The sequence below is a fragment of the Haliotis rufescens genome, unplaced genomic scaffold (genome assembly GCF_023055435.1).
Source record: "Haliotis rufescens isolate VD_foot unplaced genomic scaffold, xgHalRufe1.0.p SCAF_1, whole genome shotgun sequence".
Taxonomy (NCBI): domain Eukaryota; kingdom Metazoa; phylum Mollusca; class Gastropoda; order Lepetellida; family Haliotidae; genus Haliotis; species Haliotis rufescens.
In genome coordinates this window covers 63,225,472-63,247,698 of record NW_025963779.1, presented here as the reverse complement: position 1 = coordinate 63,247,698, position 22,227 = coordinate 63,225,472, and the positions used below count along the sequence as shown (strand labels likewise).

At 39.7% G+C, this 22,227-nt stretch overlaps 2 protein-coding genes across 2 annotated transcripts; one reads left to right on the top strand and one right to left on the bottom strand.

Moving 5' to 3' along the window:
- Positions 1–7,820, bottom strand: LOC125372014 (MAM and LDL-receptor class A domain-containing protein 1-like). The gene is made up of 6 exons (XM_048380831.1): positions 7,724–7,820; positions 6,653–6,823; positions 4,260–4,528; positions 3,318–3,390; positions 2,582–2,635; positions 1–1,776 (listed from the first exon to the last, which is right to left on the bottom strand). The coding sequence occupies exons 1-6, from the start codon at positions 7,758–7,760 to the stop codon at positions 1,202–1,204; spliced, it is 1,179 nt and encodes a 392-aa protein (XP_048236788.1). The 5' UTR covers positions 7,761–7,820; the 3' UTR covers positions 1–1,201.
- Positions 7,821–14,918: 7,098 nt separating this feature from the next.
- On the top strand, positions 14,919–21,844 carry LOC124112585 (chymotrypsin-like elastase family member 2A). The gene is made up of 7 exons (XM_048382315.1): positions 14,919–15,087; positions 16,617–16,658; positions 17,790–17,991; positions 18,743–18,839; positions 19,668–19,839; positions 21,196–21,326; positions 21,677–21,844. The coding sequence occupies exons 1-7, from the start codon at positions 15,045–15,047 to the stop codon at positions 21,842–21,844; spliced, it is 855 nt and encodes a 284-aa protein (XP_048238272.1). The 5' UTR covers positions 14,919–15,044.
- Positions 21,845–22,227: the final 383 nt, after the last annotated feature.

The following is a 22,227-nucleotide window of genomic DNA, read 5'->3' as shown; positions in this document are numbered from 1 at the left end:
TCATATAGCTGGAATATTGCTGAGTGCGGTGTTAAACAACACACGAACGAACGAACGAATGAACGTAAAAGGCGACTAACGGCACCTGACTAACGGCGTTAAACAAACAAACAAACATTCCATGCGACCAAGTACTTGCGACCACCAGGAGAAATTCTTACACGCACTGTTCTTGTACCAAGTTGTCAGCAGTTATTTGTGGTATCCTATATATTAAATCAACGTGATATGTAAATATTTCTAAAAGACAAATGGAAGTTCGGGATATGTGAAAATACAGAATGCATGGTGACACTTCTTCCGGGTGCACATTTCAAACAGTTTCTGAAACACGTCACTCGGCAGTTCTCTTCCAACGCGTCCGTCAACCAGAGTTATGTATGTAACTATGTAGTTATTACACAAAGCACACCATAGGCGATATAAATAAACAGGTAATATTAGTTTCTATTAGGATATCGAATATAGGCACTTTAGAAGAGCATTAGTATGGTAGTCTCTCGTCTCTTTTCAAATGACGATTTTACGACGCTTTAATCAATAATCAAAATATTGAAGGTCTCGCGGTAATGGTCCCACCCACCAACCGTGTTGTACAATATCATACAGTGAAACCCCGGTACTCCGGACCTCTTTGATAAGGAAACTCAGGTTTCCGGACGACTTGTATTAAATACTGAAACGACACCATATTTATCAAAACCATATCTAAAATACTACCAAGGGGCTTTGAATGGCCCTTGTATTCAAAGCACAGCTTAGAATAGCACCCAAATAAATCAGCCAGCTCGTAAAAGAGCCCATTCTGTCCCGGTCTCTAAGATCAGCTACTCAGCGTATGTAGTCTGTGCCCAAATCACACATCAGCATCTTTGGGGATGGAGCCTTTGCCAAAGCTGCAACATTATTGTCATACAAGCCTCCAGGCTGTCTCCGAATCTATCTTCCTTTATGACTCAGCTTAAGACTTCATTAGACAGGCATACCACCGAATCACATGTCAGCGCTGTTCCTTCTCAAGGGCATATCACTGACTTGAAACGGGCACTCTACAAATGACAAATATGTTTTTTTTTAAATATTACCACATGGTTCTTTTATCTAGAAATTTGTCAATCCTGTTCACTGAGAACGGGACAGTCTGGATTAACGGGGTTTGTATTAGGGTTTGTATTAGCAGCAAATGACGGTATTGTCCTGGTCATGATATAGTAGCGTAGTCGTGGATGGGGGAACACTGGGCGTATCGTGGCTGTGACGTGTCGGGATCAGAGGTAAGGGCGTCATAGTTAAACACACAAGGTATCTGGTTGTTATACACTGGCAGATCCTTCTCTACACAGAGCTGGTCTGGTGGTCTGTAGCTCCTGCAGACCGGGTGTGGAGCCAGGTAGTTCTCCATGTAGATCTGGTCTGGCGATTTGTAGTCATCTGGTGTTACTTGGTCTGATACCTTGTAGATCTTTATTTCCTGCGATTGTTTCGGAGCATACTTCACCTCAAGGGCATTGTCTTTACTGTTCATCGTTTGTAGTTTTTTATTGACATTATCATTTTCATGCAATACTCTGTTTTTCGATTTCCGTGATTTCCTGCACGTGAAAAATGTGATTAACAACAGGACTCCTATCCAAAATATCACCCCACCGGAAGCCGCAATGATCAGTGGGATTGTTTCTAGATCAAATATGCCCGGATCAGCTGTGATGGTCTGTGTCGTTCTTGTGACGCCGTCGTGCCCGACAGATGTTGTCAGTGTCGTTGATGTCGTTAAATCTGAAAGTATGGAATAGTGCATAACATCATAATTTTGAATGACTAATTCTGTGTTTATGATGTAGAGATATGAAATCTCATCTTCGGTTATCCGGGTGTTTTTGTCTGTCATATTATTATCTAAAATATCGTTGCCGATATAATTATATATGTGTTTTTAAGTTTATAAATATTGCTATGACACAGAAGAAACATAGCGATAAATAGAAAGTTGAAACTGTGTCAGCAATACGTTACCGTATTGGTTCCCCGCGGTCCAAACGAAGAATGATTGAGTTGATTTTTACGCCGTCATGAACAGTATTTCAGATACATCACGGCGTTTACCTCTTTGGTTAAATCCTATAAAAGAGTGGCGCTACGGACCAAGGATCAGAACTTGATCGACAACCAGGATTCGATCAAGGAAAAGCTGATCCTACACGACTAAGGGATGTAACTCTACACAACGAGAGAGGGCGCCTTACGCCACAAGATATCCCAGTCAGTGGATATGATCACAACTGGCCGTGGTTCACTTTGATATAGGGCAGTAGTAGGGCAGTAGTCTTGCCTTAAATAGGCAAAGTTAAGCAAGGGAAGAGAGCGTGTCACTAGCCTGTGACGATGACTGTTATCAAGCTCCTCTACAGCACCGAACACGTACCGACTGAGAAGTCAGCAGTTTACATTGTCTACACTAATGTGTCTCATCACACCACTAAACACGTATATGTGTGTGGATGCGTAATGAGGGTATTAGTACTACTCGCATGTCGTGATACTAAGTTAACATGTTGTAGGAACACTTCAAACAACTCCGTACTTGTATTTCCCAAGGACGGTGGAGCTGGTGCCGTCTTTCCATCCGTCAGGACATCTGAGAACAAAATAAAATCCACTTGTTTAGGACATTCCATCAGTTCCACAGTGGAAAGGATGCTTACATGGCTGTTTTGGTATGGTATACAGAGAGAATAAGGTGGGACCTATTAGGTAGACCCATAAAATGAGGGACAGTAAAATATTTTGATATCTCTCCGTTAATGTTCTTCCAATAACCTTTTTCATACATATCCCACATTATACATTGCTTATTATGTGCACATATTATTTTATTCTACACGGATGTCTTTGCTATAAACAATTCATGTTAGGGTGGTCATTGGAAGTATTTTATTACACTGTATATGACTTTTCAGATCCTTACAATAAACGACAAGCGTTCCCACAAAACTAGTCTCTCTCATAGTCCCTGAAACATATATAATTACTTTTCCTCCCGCCCAGCCTTTACTGTAATGCCATAACCTAAGCAAGTTTAGATTTTCCACAGGTTCAGGGGACCCTTTTTAGTTTTAATGTAGTTGCTTGTTTCTGCCAAAATTATATATTTTCAGAGACCGTGCCTTAGTCTTCCACTAAACCTCTGAGTCGATAAGGTGTTATAGCCTGTAAATATACCGCATAGCATATGCCTCTATGTATGCTGCATGTCTCTTTACTACAGTAAAACAGAAGATCAGATACTGAGCTACAGAATGCGTGGATGCTTTGCGTACCTGCATCGTTTATGAGGATGTCATCCACGGCAATGGCTGCTGATCCCTTCCCCACCTTCCCCTGGAAGATCACCTGAACAGAAACATAGTGTGAGTGAGTAGGTGTGGCTGCACCTTGTGCACTATTCCTGGCACATCACTGCAGAGATATTGACAAGTATATAGAAACACACATAGACAAATAGACAGAGATATTGACAAGTATAAAGAAACACACGTAGACGAATTGACAGAGATATTGACAAGTATATAGGAACACACATAGACAAATAGACAGATATATTGACAAGTATATAGGAACACACATAGACGAATAGACATAGATATTGACAAGTATATAGGAACACACATAGACGAAAAGACAGAGATATTGACAAGTATATAGGAACACACATAGACGAAAAGACAGAGATATTGACAAATATATAGGCACATACACAGACGAATAGACAGAGAGTTACAAATATATAGGCACATACACAGACGAATAGACAGAGAGTGACAAATATATAGGCACATACACAGACGAATAGACAGAGAGTGACAAATATATAGGCACATACACAGACGAATAGACAGAGAGTGACAAATATATAAGCACATACACAGACGAATAGACAGAGAGTGACAAATATATAAGCACATACACAGACGAATAGACAGAGTGACAAATATGTAGGCACATACACAGACGAATAGACAGAGAGTGACAAATTTATAAAATAGGCACATACACAGACGAATAGACAGAGAGTGTGACAAATATGTAGGCACATACACAGACGAAAAGACAGAGGGTGACAAAGATATAGGCACATACACAGACGAATAGACAGAGGGTGACAAATATACATGAAAATATATAGGCGAATAGAATTTTTTTTATTTTATTTATGTTGATTATTTAAAGATGTATAGTTTAAAGACGCATGTCGTTCTCACCCTGAAAGGACCTGTAACATTTGCGTGTTCAGTGACTGATGTCCATACGTCCGCATCCTTCCCGTCACGTGACCAAATCTCGGACTCGTACGAGACTAAAGACATATCTTTGATGAAGACACTAAGGCTTTGGGTGTGGTCCCCGAACATACAGTAGAGGAACGTGATGTTCACGTGACCGTCTGGTGACGTCATGACAGGGGTTGCAAATACTGCTCTGTGATTGGGCGACCGGTCAGTTGTGGCCATGTAGAAGAAATAGTCCCCGACTGAAGGATAAAGTACCAGTAAAAATAATATCTTGAAGACGTTTCATTGTTTGGTAGACATATGTTGTGTCTCTACAAAAAAGAATGAGTGGATGAGTTAGGTTTAGGGTCCATTGTGTGAGGAAACTGACCACATGGTTCGAACCCTCGTCAAAACAACTCCTGACAAAACAAGAGAGGTAACTCTGCATGGCGAATTACTGCGCTTTGGAAAACTTGACAACTCCTGCCTCACACGATGAAGATATAAAATATAAGTACTGATGATGACGACGACAATAATGTTGACAATAATTATAATGATATACATGTAGATAATTAACAATGTATTGATAATACCCGCAGGCAGCTCAAAGTTGCCTGCTGCGCTGGATGTAAGTGCACATGTATATGAAACTGCTGTTTCTGGTGCCAGACAACTTCCTTCATGCCTGAAGACTACTTAAGAATTGACCTTCACTTTGTGTGAGTTCATTGGAGTATGAACCTTCATAGAGTGAGAGCCAAACTGTATGGAAAATGGAAATGCCGTATATCGTGTAAACTTCAAATTAAAAAATTATATGAGTTTAGCGTGATGCCATGGGATGGTTCATCACAAGGCCACATTTCGTGGATGGCCTGTTTAACATCCTATTCAGGTAAAATACATCGCGTTGAATGTCTTAACTCCTATTTTTTCTATATTGGTTTAATTAATACAATTGGATTTCAAGTTACGCAAATATGCTCGATAAAAAGTTACGCAAATATGCAAGATACAAAAATCACGAGACATGGTTTGGACAAGTAGTTCAGTGCGAACACATTGTGCTGACAACAGAATCACAGTATTCTCCTCGTCATTCATGAACGACACGTTGACACAGCTTTTGTTCTGCTATAGATCCGATTTGACAAACTACGTGCTGATTCGTATCCCGCGCCGATCTCAACTCATTTTCAATACAGTTAAGTCTAAGTCTAAACAAAGAACATAAATACCTCACTGACACTACATCCGTTCACAAGATACATCATTCAAATAAACACCAGAAGCATTTTGTTTATAAAATCATGAATTTAAGTATTTGGTGTTGGAATTTTGCTTCACGCGGCTTAAACTCTACTCACCAGCTCATCAACAATGTGATGTAATTTGTTAATGATTTTTATGAACTAAACTGTCGGGACAGCAACGTATACACCGATATTTGATAGTAGCTAACACGAAACAAACAGGATATAGTTATTCGATGTGATGTAGTTGAATGGCTATCATAGTCTTGTTTTGAACAGTACTAGGGTTGTAATGTTTCGCCGATTGTTTTCAGCCAAGTAGTGTTTTGATAACATTTGTATTTTATTGGTCAAACCAAATGTTTAAGTTTATATTTTCTTTTGCCCGGCAGTTTGCATACGGGGGTTCAGAGTCTGCCAATTGTGTGCGCAAACCTTCATATTTACTTGGATCATCTAATAAACACTTTAAAGGTTAAATATTAGGGGTTATTATTATATATATGTGCCCTCCGACATGAAATATTTCGTTTTCATCCCAAATACACTTTAATTGAAGAGGCTTTTAGGTTACTATTAACATTCTTTTATACCTCATATTTTGTATCAACCAATAATCAGAAGTAACCTCCACCCCACTCTCATTAGATTCCAAGCGGTCTGCCGAATGTTGGACAACCCCTTGTTCTGTGTAAGCATGTTGACTAGCTGATGCAAAGATAAAACGTCAAACGACGGATAATAACCAGTCTCGATTATCTGCCGAAACAGATTTCATATGGCGCAAACGGCGAAATAGCCGGGTAAACTATGTGAATGGATCACTGAAAATCAGTGACGCCACCAAAGGGTAAGCATGTCCTGCTCTAACGGTTGCTACAAGTAACTCTTCATTGTAAAAAGGAAACGGTGTTCATATGAAACTATCGCAATAGTGATTGCTACAGTCATCCCTTATCTATCAATAACATGTAATCGTTCTTTAATCGTCACGGTAATCTTGACGGGTGCCCCCGGCAGGGCAGACTCGTGACACGCTCACTATGATGAGTCGGAAATGTACAGTGGTTTTAGCAGATATTTCCTATGATTATGCCCAGAAGTTTGGCACTTATATTTACATACTTTGCGTTATGTTTGTGGAGTTGGAGTCGGAGTCAGACAGTTGACCTCGGCTGAATCCAACTGACCAGTCGAATTCGTCGATGATGTTGTCGATGCCCTGTTTCCAGCCCTGACACAGTTTGCCGTCGTTGAAGTCGCACTCGACGGTGGCGTCACAGACTATGGCAAGTCCTACAAATATATACTATAATTGTACAACACAGAACATCAAATCAAATTATTGTATAATAACTGTCTCGAATGTTCAAATAAATAGATATCAGTTCCCTGTATTTCTCCATTGATTGAACACAGGAAGGGAAATGGTGAAATGTAAACTCATGTTTAGTTCGTGGCCACGAGTGAGTGAGTATGGTTTTACGCCGCTTTTAGCAATATTCCTGCAATATCACGACAGGGGACACCAGAGATGGGCTTCACACATTGTACCCTTGTCGGGAATCGAACCCGGGTCTTCGGCGTGACGAGCGAACGCTTTAACCACTAGGCTACCCGACCGCCCCTCGTGGCCAGGAGATGCCATCGGGAGGCCCTGATATAAATGTTGACCACTACTTAATATGTTCATAAATAAACAAACACAACAACAAACAATCAAACAAACAAACAGAGATGTATACTGGGCAAGATAAGGGACATCATTGGCCTACATCATCTGTATAAAATTAGTAAATGAGCAAAACCTTTTGACTTATTTATTAATATCTTTCAGATATGTTCGTATGAATGGGAATTAGACTGATTACAACATTTGAATGTTTTGGACAGTATATGTACAGGTAATGTTAATATGTGGCTGATGTTAGAGCTTTCCGGAGGATTTTCTAATATTTGAACTTGAGCAAGTCTTGGACAGAAGGTTTTCATAGGAGATGTAGATAAAGACAGCAGAAACGTGTAAAATCGTTTTTTTGGTAACGGACATCCTTACACATCAATGTTCTTAAAATTATAACTGCTTTTTCATCCATTTCAGTTATACTTATATTGATCATGTAAGACATTTGAAACTTGCACATGTAAGAACAAAAAAAGGTAAGATGTCAGTCATTTGAGCATAAATTCTCTTACCTGTAATCACGATTATTCCAATTGATGACGTCAGCATCCTGCACGTTCTCACGTGCTGCCACAACACACTTCCACGAGATGAAGTAAGACAAAGAGTATCCTGTAACCTGTACAGCCAAACATCAACTGCCTTGCTAGGTATGTAGAATCACAGGGAACTATGTGTCCAATCACCAGGCCAAGACAGTACACAGATCTGTTTCCTGCATCCCCATCTCTTGCTGAACGTTTACAACTGCGGAGACATGGACCTATAACTTCCCCGCGCCATGTCACATGATTAATCCATTATCCTCTAATTTGAACATCAATATGTATGTATGCAATCCCAGTGTTTCCAAAAACAGCGTAGGAAAAAACCTTACATATATAATTATTCTTTTCGCAACACCTATCATCATTATTTGATAGCAATTCTTAGTCACATGTCCATGACACAGTCGGAATCGTACAATCGACTCTAAACTGACTTTGATAAGATATTCTGAGAGTCCTGGTGTTGCTTAATGTCACTGAGAGGAAATGCATACGAATAGTATTCAATAGTGTCATGGGACACATTCAAAGCTGTTCATCGGTATCCCTAACCAAGTTCTATTTATAAACCAGAAGTGTCTACAAAGACCACATTACATCACCGTGGAACTGTACAACGAACAGCTGATAGAAATTACTGACTGTTGTAAGCAGTATGTAAAGTTTAGGATAATGTCTGCATAGGAATACTAAACAATGAAAATGACAAGGATCTAGAGAACCTCGTGTTTAACTTGTGTTTGCCTAAACCAATACTCGCCATCACGTCCTTCTCACGGGGCCAGCGATGTTAACGACGTTGTCCATCAGTGTTGGTCATAACCTGTAAAGAACCTTGTGTGGACATTGCGTGTTTAACACCGAATACTCGAGTCTTAACAGAAATAATCCCCGACCAGCGTTTCATTACGTCTCACTGGGAATACTGTCATGGAAGTCTCAAAATGCAGGGGATTTACTAATTCGGGAGACTCCAACATTTTTTCATCAGTTAAATGACCTATGTCAGTCGTTCAATATGTGTTTAAAGATAAACATTTTACTTTGAAGATAAGATAAGTATCATGCCTACAATGTTATTTAGAATACAATTACATACATACTTAAGGGAATATGTTGGATGTTGAAAATGCCATAAACGACGAAGAAAATTCAACCTCTGCATGCATATATATATATACAAAAATGAGGTAAATGTTCACTCAGTGTACATGTAATATATAATAAAATAATAAAGTCCACGTTAGTCCATCATCATTAGTCCAACTGATATAAAGAAGATGATGGACTAACGTGGACTTTATTATTTTATAATATGTATAGATATCAGTGTTTATCCTGTATTTATATCAGTGATGGTGCGCACATATTTATGCTTGTTTACAACTTCTATTACCTCATTTTCAATAACAAACTGGATTAAGACATATTATCTCTGTATCGTCATGTTTGGTGAGATAGGTTGAGGTGAAATTGGGGTAAACGTGTCCAAGGTTATTACACTTATATAGGGACGCGCATGCTCGTGTTTGTGTGGCGGGAGGGAGGGGGATGACTGTGTGTGTGTGTGTGTGTGGGGGGGGGGGGGGGGGGGGGGAGTCCAGACTGATGCTGATTTTATAGTGCTAGTCCTCTGAAATACCATGCCGCAGTTTAACATGAATACCCCTTCAAGACATAGTATACAGACTCCGAGCCGACCGCCAGAGGGTAACAACAAGTATCATTTAACGTCTCTTGGTATGACGCGGCCGGGGATCGAAACCCGGACCTTCCGCTCTCCGGGCGGACTCCGGCAATGTGTCGAAGGTTTATGACTTGCCGATACTAGAGAATAGGGTCATGTCATGTAAATATCAATACAAATTGTCAACGCAAGATCATAGATACTTTGTAGCTCATGTAAATATCACATCGTTAGGCGCAGGTTGTGTACTGGTGACTGTTTTATAACCAAGTAGAAATAATACATGCAAATGTGTCATTATCTGATTAAAACTTGCATAATGGTATTAAATTACAATGTTATGTTTACAGTTATTACACTGTAATGTTCCAACAACCTATCTAGCCCTCGCCGAAAATATAAATGTAAAAAGAATTGGACGCAAAAGTGAAAAAATATATAATAATATATTTATTTATGAAACAAATAATATAATAAGAAATCAAAACAATTCGACAATATATATTTTAAGAGTACATACAGTATGAGAGAATAGACTATGTTTATACATGCTTTTCAAAAAATGTTTTGTGGTTGACGACCATGATAGTTGTGCTCAGAAAAATCCTCAGCGAGCCTGTCAGTGCATTCTACAAATGTATTTAAAATGTAGGATAGAGGTGCAGTCCATAGCTGAGCGCTAAATTGGGATATGCCAGGCTTAGAAACATCTTGTTAGTTTTATAGTTTCAGCGACGGAAGTCGTATCCGGAACTGGCCAGAGCTTGTTTCGACTCAATACACAGTCCTACGTGTTCAAACCTTTCTTCATGTTATGAGGAGGCGATTTTCTTTTATACAAGTAAAACGCTTCTGTCACATTGCCCTTTAATCATCTTACAAATGTATTACGTCTGTCTAGATTGGCTTCTATGACGTCCGCCAGAGTAATTGCTTTCTATGACGTCCGCGCAAACGGATTTGATGTGACAGGTTAATATGGTTAGTTTTAAGTGGAAGTTTATCCGTTTGAATAGTTGAAATATTTGAAATGCATGTAATGGTTCTATTATACAGATAGCATTTGTAATTGTGTTGGTTTTTGTTACATTGATTGCTTTGTTTAAGATATAAGTAATGGCGAATGAAACTGTGACACATTGATTAAGCAATATACGACCAATACTTACCAACAGGTTTTATGCGCATGCTGTTACGAAACAATATGTCCACCAAGAAATCAGTACGTCAGAGAATTTAGTGTGAAACCGACAAACACACAAACAAACACACAAGTGTCAGTATTATATAAAAGGAAAGGGATGTAACAAGGACGAATTCAACAATGTTCACTGTAAATACCCCAATAAAACTATACTCTCATTTCAAGCCAATACATTGAGCTACACAATCTGTGGTATCAGATACAAAAAATACAGTAGCGGCGACAGTGGGTAAGCTTCCGACATGGGCTAGGCAGGGAATAAGGGATGATCCTCACATGAAAGCTGGTTCCGAGGCGATGACAAGCGTGAGAGACGAAATGTATGTGAGATTCGTAAACACACTCTTGTTCCACAATATATACATAGCACTAGAACATAACATAACTTTCCATATGTTTCCATAACATGCGGTATACCGAACCGAAAGTTCCACACCACACTAGCATCTAAATATAGTAACTTCCTGACGACTGGTCACTGCCTAAAAAATAATAAAACGAGCGTCTACCGAATCTCAGTAGAAATACTGTTAAACAATAGAATAACATGCCATATAACAATTCATACTGAAATAATCAGACAAGGTTCTAAATAACACTTATATACACACAAATGAGGTAATGTTAAGAACACGGTGACATCAGCTTTTGATAGATCGATACATTTATGATTTTTGTCCAGAACATTATTTTTCTAGGGAAAGCTTCCAATCCTCTTTAATTCAAACTTATTCAACTTAACCATGCCCACATCTGCATTTGAAATTGTATTATTTGGAATGACTGTGTTCAGACTGTTCATACCACAAACAAAGCGATCTGAACGCCAAACTCATTGTGACCAAATTGTCCATCACGATAATTTTTGTTGATGGATATATTTCTTGACCGTTTCTTAAGCCAACATACAACAGAATATAGTAGGAATCGTAAATTATTGTGCCTATCAGTTTGAAAGTTCATACAAGTCTGAGATGTGGACGCTTAAAGTATGTTCGTCAGTTCAAGAATTCGAACGATTGTTAATAAATGTCGAACATAATCTCTGTCGAAACATTTGAATAAACATGCATTTAAACCAAGCATCCTGTACAAACGGTCTCAACATATAATGCCTGAGTCACGACGAAAATAACGACTTTTATATAAATATAATTATATACTTCTTCTGTAAGTATCAAAGATAGCTGCAAAAAGAATCCCAACAAGATCACTGTTCGTCAACCAAGCACGAGACACTTGTGATAAATCGAGGAAGATGTGGCTTTCGCGTTGTGCTTCAATTATGGTGTCGAAGATGACGCTCGTGCCATACTGTTATGTAATACTTAATACGATTTAAATTACGTGTTTATATACCATGACGGTATCAGACTGAGTGTATTCCATATAACAAAAAACGTCGTTACCATATAATCACATGCTTGTGTGGGAATATACATACGACGGGTGGCTGAAAAGTTCTGAGCCAAATTATGATAGACTGCGTTGATGAAGTTGACTGCTAATTAGTTTAGGACATACTCCCCTCCGAGGCCCACATACTTCTGTCATCGGTGTAGAAGGGTTTCTCCTGGTGGTGTCAAATTCCCCCAGAGCAGAACTGACGTCATCCTCATTTGCCTGAGCTGATCAGAATAATATTGTCCATTAATGGTCTGACCTTTCTGAAGTCGACCAGTTGGATTCCTTTCAGAGTCCCAGAAAACCGAAGCCATCTCATTGGAACAGACTTCGCTTTCTTCGGAGGAGGGGGAGGATATGTGAAATGGTTCTGGCTGTTTGTGGTGAACCTAAGACTCATCCATGGTTACAAATCGTTTAACAAATTCACCTGGATCTGCTTCAAACCGGCGCAACTTCTCACGAGAGATGATGAGCCTCGAGCGGTTCCGAATAGATTCTTGCGAACCCAGCGTGCTGATTCCTTTGTCATGTCCAGTTCGTTCCTCAAAATGTTTTCAACTCATTCCTGACAGATGCCTACTGCATTGGCAATGTGACGTGTGGTGGGTCGTCGATCATCTATAATCACATCATGTATTTTATCAACAGTTTCGTTGATGGTAGCAGTTGAAGGACTTCCTAATCTTGGATCATCCCTCCCCTTCTTGAACTCTCCTGCCCACCTCTTCACAATGGCAAAGGAAGAAGCATCCGTTGACGCCTGGATAGGAGTTAGCCCTTTTAAAACTTAAAGACAGTGCTGTTAGAAATTTTTTCCATTATCAAAAGAGAATACCGAGTCACTTGATGACTGCAGATATCTCAAAAATGAGATTACTCGCTATAGAGGTTATTAATTTTAGTCGTTTGTTTGTTGTTTAACGCCGCACTCAGCAATATGCCAGTTGTAAGACAATCCGGGTGATGACATCATGAGCTTAGATCCACGGTTTGAATACCATGACATGCAATCAACCACGTCCTCTAGCCTGACAGCCCGATCCGTTAGTCGTCTAGTGTCGGGTCCCAAGCATCAAACAGGATACCAAAGGTACCCCAATAAGCGGAAGTATCTGTTATCAAAGATTGCTGTGATTTCAGTCATTATAGTAATTAAAACATCAAAATTTTATGTAGATAATTGGTGTCATGTGTAGTGCAAGAAGCACTTACATATGAAAAGTGCAAAAGTCCTACTCTATGTTCAGTTGCAGTTATCTACTGGAAATATACAGTTCAACCACTATTTGACAAGTCACTACTTGATCTTACACCACTTTATATGCCACAGTGTACATTCACCCTCAGAAGTTGAAATGGTATGACTATGTTGGAACAGAGAGTAAAAACAATATTGCATGATGACAGGACATTCTTGGTGTATTGTAAGGTATTGGTGGCGATGTGATAACGTTCCTCGTGGCGATTTGAATGCTCGCACAGCCACTGACAGGGACCATGTAGGTCACAATGCATTCATGTCAAATGTCAACTGTCCGCATATCTCAAGGACTTTCTCTCTATGCATTAGTGAGGAAAATAACTGTATATAATTACTTCATATGCATCTTTGAAACTGACCATTGATATTACATTTTATCATATGAACTACATAGTTGTTGAGATGAAACGTGACCCTGATTTGTCATTCATCAAACTTTTGTACAGCCGAATACCTGTCCAATTAGTACATATCCTTTGAAGTTATTTTGGGATAACACAAACGTTCACCTGTATCATTTTCTTTTTCGTTCGTACTACTACACATATCAAATGAAACAAGTCAATAATAACCAGTCATGTACCTAATAATAATGCATTGAACATAAAAGACACTTGACATCAAGAAATAAATAATATTTATTTGTTTGTACACCAATACGGTTGAAGCATGTTTCAAAAGGTAGGGAAACGTATCATTCTATCATACCTCCATAACAACTGACTTTACAGAAAGAGGAGAACGTTGGTCTTGTCTCCTTCTGAAAAATAAAGTATGATAAATAAGGGGTTATTACAAAATACATTTATTTATTTCTTCATTGTAAATCTTGTATGTAATCATTTGAGAGATTTCCATCGTGGAATTGGACTACATGTATATTCCATAGCCAGGAACGCAGATACATCCTGGAACTAGACACCGTAATGTGGGCCATGTGAGAAACTGAATCACTGCCTGTGTCTAATCAAGGTGATCATTCATACTTTTGAGTTTGCAGGCAAATTAAGTATACTTTGAACGACTTCAACAAACCTTGCTTTTTTGGTTGACAATCTGTACGTATCCAGCCTGCCCATTAAAACATGTGAGGGTACGTTGAACCGATTGATGTATTACTCAAGCCTACACTACAGTGTGGGCCTTTAAGCAAGATTTAAACTTTAAATCGTCACCAGAATATATTCATTTAATGGTAATTTAAAAATGATCAAACATATATTTTCCGTTTGCAACATCACGACAGGCAGAGCACAACACAAGATAATGACAGTTTACCTTTAACAAAAACCACAATGTTTGATTCAAGATATATTTTGCAAAAAACAATAGATCACTTATCCTGTCAAAGAATAGTTTTAGTGATATACACCTATCAACCTTCAGTATCAAACACATTTTCAAGTTTCACCTCTGAATCTCGCCATCCGTCTTGCGGTCGTTTAGATTTCAAAGCCTTTTGTCCATGTATGGTGGATTACATGGTGTGTTTTTTCTTGGGTCTGTGTTTATCATAATCTATGTGTTTAGATAAACAGCACGCGGCCTGCTCAGATGCACTGTCGTCAGCTGAGAACCTGCTGAGAAACGTGTTGTGTCCTCTTCATATTTAATGACGCGTGTTTAATTCCCGACATCATATTTCATAATTTATAAACACATGTAACATTACGGAGGATGAGTGTGTGTTAGGAGTCAGCGTGAAACGTCATATTGTTCAGAGAAAATGTTCATTGTCATCGGAGTGATACTTATTGTGTTCATACAAGGTAACTATTATTATTTATCATTGTGTATTTCTAAAATTCGTTTTTTTCTGTAAATATTTTTATGAGTTGACGTAAAACACGAATACTTTTGTTTTTAGTTTGTGTTTTTTAATAAGTGATATTGAATCATTTTATTAGGTTTGAAAGTGATCTTAAAACATTTTATTGTTTGGGTATAAAATGTGTTCATGTGAAAGTAAACTTTGTGTAAATTTGGTGTCATTGTTCCACATCAAGAGCAACCATTCCGCGACAGTATTCATAAGAGAGCGTTTACGTAATTCGGTTGCATTCTGAAATTTTTGAAGGCATCAGGCTTACATTTTTTCGTCTATGAAATCCACAACGATGATGATGATGATGATGCGTATTCGAGTAAGAAAATAACGAATTGTAAATAATCCCGAAAGGCTGTTGATTGATTTCTCATTCGACCACATATATATTTATCAACATAATTTGAAAATATGGAACTGAAGAACATTACCAAGTGAAGAAGTATAACAGGGAGCACACATATATCCCGTATATATCCTGGATATTGAATCTGTCTAGTAACACATCATTTAAAAATTAAGCAATAATATCTAACACAGAAGTGAGCTCTATTTCGACATATTACGATGTGTCACTTTGAGTTAGAATGTAATATACTAACGATATGCTATAATACTCTTACCCATAATGTGACTGAGCTTCAGTGGCGCTCAACATGGAATTCAGGTATGTCAAGACGGTCAATGTTACCATGGAAGGAACGGTCAAAGTAACTCAGGTCGTAGACGTTTACCAATTTCAACACACGAGCATGTGTACGATGCTGACACTCCAGGGAGCATTATTTTGTCGACTCAGGATTCGAACCCCCGACTGGAAGATACTGTAATGACGACGATATCAGCAACTACCGGCACGACAGCACTGATGCTGATTTTAGTATTGTAGCGGCCGCAAACCTTCCTAGTCTCCAGGAGGGATTCGAACCATGGACCTTCTAATCCGAGGTCTGACGCCTTGTCCACATGACCAAAGGGTTGACCCCGTCAGCAAGCTGACAGGATATCCTTCAACACGGCATGCATATTTTCTTAGACATTCGCACGAGGGATGATTTTTTTCAGTTGTGAAGTTCGTCATACTTTTGACAGTATGAGATAAATATTTTTCTTGATATTCTCTCCACGACATGTTAGACCATAACGAAACGTGATTTTTACAGTTATTGTTTTTTTTTGTCATATAGACCTTCTCCAACTTTGTGGTTTAGGGCACGTGTTTGGGCTCTGTTGCGGTTCTTAATTAATCCAGGATCCGCTGATCGGGCCCATACTTGCCCCGATTATGACAATTGGTTTGTCAGCGATATACAGGTGCTCGTTTCACAATGATTTACGTTACTTTTTTTCTCTGAAATATTGTTTATCGTGGCCTTACACCTAGTTCAGGCACTACTACTCTACAACAAGTGGAACATGAAAACGATCTGTTTACCATCTGTATTGTGACAATGTTATGTTCTCCCTGTATAGTCGAGGGGCACCTGCCGTTCTCAAGTTGTCCACAAGGCGGTGGTGAGTGTGTGGCTTTGCGCCGGTGTCGGGGGTGGGTGTTCGGTTGGGACCGATACTGTGGGCGGGGCGACGTCTGCTGCTTACCCTTCCCCCGGAACGACACGGTGGGCGACGACGACGATGACGACGACGATGCTGCTGCTGATGGGAAGGATAGTGGAAAGGAAGGTTTGGAAATATGCTTGTGCATGTGCTTTGCTTGGCTGTCATTATTTATAGTTTTGACTTCTAGTCCCGCTAAACACATTAGTTTAAAGATGCTTAGAAAATATATTAACCTGCTAACAAAAGGTATTGCCTAATGGCGAATTAAAGCATTGTAGACGCAGTGAAAGGGCCGCTTTGCAATTTAAACTGACTTGCTAAAGAAAGTGTGCACTCATGTTTGATGGTATTAAAAATAAAACAAACACGAAATGGTTATTCGATGGTGATGTATATGATACGGGTACAATAGTTGTGTTTGAGACCTTAAGTTTGCAGTGTTTCCGCGACTATTTTCAACCTAAAACCGTTTGGATAATAGTTGTAATTTATGGTCAAATAAATGTGTACACTTTCTTTTACCCGACATGTGCCTATAACTTTAATCGGATGACATATAGAGCCGTTGGTTGTAATCGGATGACGATAACAAATGAGAAAATTCTTTGAAAAGGCGTTGGATGTTTTGAAATGAGTTTTTCTGTTTTCAGACCTTTAACAATGGCTAATTTGTTTCTACTTTCGAATCACAACACAGGCTAATTCCTTTCCACTTTCGAATTCGAAAGTGTCACACTTGCCCATATTGTGTTATTATTCAGTCATATGTACACGTTAAAATTTAGCGGAACGAAAAGAAGGCAATTCTGTCCTCTAGATACACCTTAAATGAGAGTAGACACGATAACGTATATCTTTATATGGGGCGGTCGGGTAGCCTAGTGGTTAAAGCGTTAGTTCGTCACTCCGAAGACCCGGGTTCGATACCCGAGATGGGCACAATGTGTGAAGCCCATTTCTGGTGTCCCCCGCCGTGATATTGCTGGAATATTGCTAAAAGCGGCGTAAAACCATACTCACTCACTCACTATATCTTTATATAAGGGGAATAATATCTGTGATCCCCGGATCTCCCCCTGTCTATAGTTCCAGGATTCTCGGACTGCGGATTCATCCCCCGACTACAGAAAGGGAAGTGGGGACGAGTGGCCCGAGTCGTGGGTGGAGACCCAGCTGTGATAGGGGAGTGGCCGTGGCAGGTGGCGCTGGAGTCGCGGGGGAGACACTTCTGTGGGGGGTCCCTCATCAACCGCCGCTGGGTCGTCACAGCCGCTCATTGTTTCAGGAGGTAAGTACATCCGTATGTATCTATTTGACAGCATCCACATATATCTAGTTGTCAGCATATCGCCTTATATATGTCATAATACGTGGTCAGTGCATTGAATTCGCCGATTTTGAAAGTAGTTTTGTTTAATTTGAGAGGAAAGTCCGGTGACTGTCTATTGTGGTTCAACCCAAGAACACGAACATGGTGCTAAAGGACACCAGCGTATGTTGCTGGGTGACTGTGGACTTCACGGCTAAAAGAATCAACCAATCACAGCGAGTTTCCGCTTTTTATAAGTCGCTGCGCAACCCTGTGCCCATTAATACATTGTGGACACTTGGCCGTACATCAACCAAGAGAGATTAAAAACAAACTATTTCATTATCTGAATGAATAATTTGTTTCAAAGGCCACTCAGACTACAATTTCAAATGAAATCGTTATTGTACAACACGTGAACCTCTGTTTTATAACACCAACATACCAACCATGGCGCCGCTTAAAGGGGAATGATTTATTATTTCCTAGCAGGCTGCCACAAACCATGATTCGGGACCAAATAGTTACATACAGACTTTCTACACGAACATTATACTAACGCATTGTTGATTAACACAATATTCTTTTATCAAACACATATAAACACATGACAAGTTATAAACACGTAGATGATATAATAAGTGTATTTGAAATATGAAACGTGGTATGGTCTTTCTGTTGCAACGATATTAACAACGTGTAAAAATGGGTTCTTTGTCTGGTACTTCAGGTACTCCCCACGCAGGATGACGGTCATTCTGGGTCAGCACCACAAGTCTAGGAAGACCGGACACGAGCAGTACCGACGTATTAGCCAGGTCATCAAGGTGACACAATACTTCAACGTTTGCTGAGATTGAAATTGTTTGAAAACATCTGAAAAAACGTGTTCTTTTCAAGTAAGATTCTATTAATTGAAACTGGCTTTTTAGGTTCTTCATTCCGATGATCGCCTTTCTGATTTGTTTTCTTTTGTTTGTTCGTTATTTAACGCCGCACACAGCAATATTCCAGCTATATGGCGATCGTCTGTAAAATAATCGAGTCTGGACCAGACAAACCAGTGATTGACATCATGAGCATCGATCCACGCAATTGGAATCGATGACATGTATCGACCAAGTCAGCGAGCCTGACCACCCGATCCCGTTAGTCGCCTTTTACGGCAAGTATGGGTTGCTGAAGACCTATTCTACCCCGGATCTTCACGGGTCTCGCCTTTCTGAAGGATAACATGAAACGTTAGTGCACAAGAACAACCAGTCTTGATTCTCCGCCGAAACAGATTCCATTTGGCGTAAAGGTAAAACTAGCGGGGGAAATTATATGAATAACCCCTGAAAACCGGTGATGACACCAGGTGTTCGCGAAAGGGGAAAGCATGTCCAGCATGCACTTTTGGTAGCACCCACCCAGTGGACAAACTTCTAGACAATCGACAATTGGATGGAAACGAGACTGATACTTTTGAAGTTTAAATTCTACAGTGTGTGTTTGTTTGTCCATTGTCTCGCGGCAGTATTCCGGTTCTGTGACGGCGGTCTGTAAAAAATCGAGTCTGGTCCAGACAATCCAGGGATCGATAATGTGATTCGTGACATGCCAAAATGCTGCTTACAACAGCGTCAAACCCACTCACTCACCCTCTGTTGCAGCATTCTAAGTTCGACCTCGGGTTTGGTAATCCGTATGACATCGCCTTGATAAAGCTTAACCGTCCAGTGGACACCAGTGGACACTACATCCGGACAATCTGTCTCCCTAGCCACGATTCCGTGTTCAATAAGTCTGACCGGTGCTACGTCACTGGATGGGGATTTACAAGAAGTAAGTCTGGTCCCTTGTGTCATGTTCTCAAGATGTAGGTCACGCCCCTTGTGTCATGTTCTCAAGATGTAGGTCACGCCCCTTGTGTCATGTTCTCAAGATGTAGGTCACGTCCCTTGTGTCATGTTCTCAAGGCGCATCATTCAACGCTTTGCGCTAGCGTACACTAGAGGATGTAACTCTCTACAACACGTATGTTTAGCTACCATAACACAATTATGTGTATATAGTACGTCATGTCATATGCAAATGAGGTCACTCCATTTATCTCGAAATATAAGATAGCTACGCGATAAATCGCAAAGAACAATAAAGAAGGAAGCGTGGTTTATTTCACAATAAAACATTGTTCTACCATGTCGTCATTTCATGAGATTCAAACATGCGCTCGCAACTTGATGACGTCGTATGTTTGACGACGTTATTTTTGATTGGGGAGTGCCTATTAGTTTTTCCCTATAGATGTAGCTAGGTTACGCAGATAAACGAGATGGCCGAACGATCGCATTCAATAGTGGGAGAGATAGGACAATCAGTATTTGGAGAAAAGGTACAGATTATCGACGTGAGGATTGTGAGAATATGCGGGATTTACCCACTTGTGAATAAAATGGACATGTCCGACGTTGCCGAGGTCGGATTCTATTCAGGGAGTCATCATTATTTAAATAGGTGTTAATAATTTTAAAGCTTGTACATTTTATCAACATCATCCAAAGAGGCTGTACATAATGTTGATATAAACGACTCGTGGTCTTTGTTTATCATACTATAAAACACTGCTTCGCCCCTCATGTTTTATTCTCCATGCAGTGTTTTATTGTACGATAAACAACTCCCATTTTATTGTACGATAAACAACTCCCACTCGTCGTTTATTTCTTAAATATAATACCTCACTCGAAGTGATGCAAGTTTCAACTTCAGCAATACTTCCTTATTAATACGTACTAATGAATTAGTCGAAATTCTGACAATCAAAGGTTCTCTCTGCGTCATAATAAATCAGCAGCTATTCTGTATTACCCAGACCTGTACGTATGTGTTCTATAATGATTAATATCCTGGACCTATTCGCCACCAGAGTTTTCCGATAGGAAATATATGATGGCAAATTGCTCCAGGATATTTATCATAATAGAATGGAAATCCAAAAGACATCAGACAATAACATCACTTTTGTTCGTTATTTCCAATACTTAATTAACTTTTTTCTTGTTATACGACATTGTTTGTATGCAGCACAAAGTTCATGTTTAGCCGACACTATTTTAGATATTTGGCTACATTCGGAATTGCGTGGATGATTCTGTACACAGACATGTGTATCACGTCACTCCCATGTTGGTCCTGCAGATACTGGGGACTCGCGGATACTGCGCCACCTACAGGTGGATATCGTCCCTGTCGCCGCCTGTAATCAGTCATGGCGGGTCATTAAGGAAGAAAATATCTGTGCCGGGAATGGAATAAGAGGCGCGTGCAAGGTGAGTTTGTAGACATTTGTCAATACCTCATGATGCAGCCAGGACAACGAAGGTCCCATTTTTCTTGCTGTGCTGAGTAGCGTCCCTTTGTCGGCCCAGGGCCAATTAGTGGGTTTGAATCCGAGATTGACACGAGTATAATCCTTGATCTCTGCTTTGAGGCCTTCCGTTTATCATTAGTCAATATTCCGTCATAGTTTTATCAGTTTTTAGTGCACAATTGTACCCTGATTTAAATGATTGCATCATACTTTAGCTGTGTATTTTATTACTTTTCGTTGCATGAAAGTGAATTTATCTTTACACCTATGTGTATCGTTATAACACAACGCTTTGATTTTCTCCTCCAGGGAGATTCTGGCGGACCTCTTGTGTGTTTCAAACACGGACGATATACACTAGCAGGCGTGACGTCATGGGGCAGTACCACGTGCCGGAAGCCTGGTTTCCCGGATGTATATACACGTGTTTCGTCATTCTTAGATTGGATATATGGGATTATATACAGACATAAATAAAATGTTATACCATGGATTTTTCTTGTATTTTATAGATTTATCTTATACAGACCTATAATGTATTATGTATAATGTATAATGTATATGTATAAAGTTGTTAGCATTCGTGACCAACTCGTGTCTTTCCATGACAAGCCGGCTACGGATAGGGTCAAGTGGCGACGAATGAACATACACACATTTCCAGCTAAACATACAAAGGATCATCAACGCCGCAAATTTGGTATTCGAACCAACGATCAGTTTATCCTGGTACAACTAAGGGAAGTAATTGCACGATGAATTCCTACCCTAGAGTGCCGTACGAATTGGTCACAGTCCACACATAATGTATGTTATCGTCTCATCAACAACTCTAAAGGGGATGCTCTTTTATCCTTCAT

Bases quoted from the DNA above. Each gene is read 5' to 3' on its own strand.
- LOC125372014 (XM_048380831.1), bottom strand. From the start codon at position 7,760: ATGCTGACGTCATCAATTGGAATAATCGTGATTACAG. The intron at 6,824-7,723 runs GTAAGAGAATTT...ATATATTTGTAG, and splicing joins TGGAATAATCGTGATTACAG to GACTTGCCATAGTCTGTGAC. The intron at 4,529-6,652 runs GTATGTAAATAT...TTTATCCTTCAG, and splicing joins CTCCACAAACATAACGCAAA to TCGGGGACTATTTCTTCTAC.
- LOC124112585 (XM_048382315.1), top strand. From the start codon at position 15,045: ATGTTCATTGTCATCGGAGTGATACTTATTGTGTTCATACAAG. The intron at 17,992-18,742 runs GTAAGTACATCC...CTGGTACTTCAG, and splicing joins GCCGCTCATTGTTTCAGGAG to GTACTCCCCACGCAGGATGA. The intron at 19,840-21,195 runs GTAAGTCTGGTC...TTGGTCCTGCAG, and splicing joins TGGATGGGGATTTACAAGAA to ATACTGGGGACTCGCGGATA.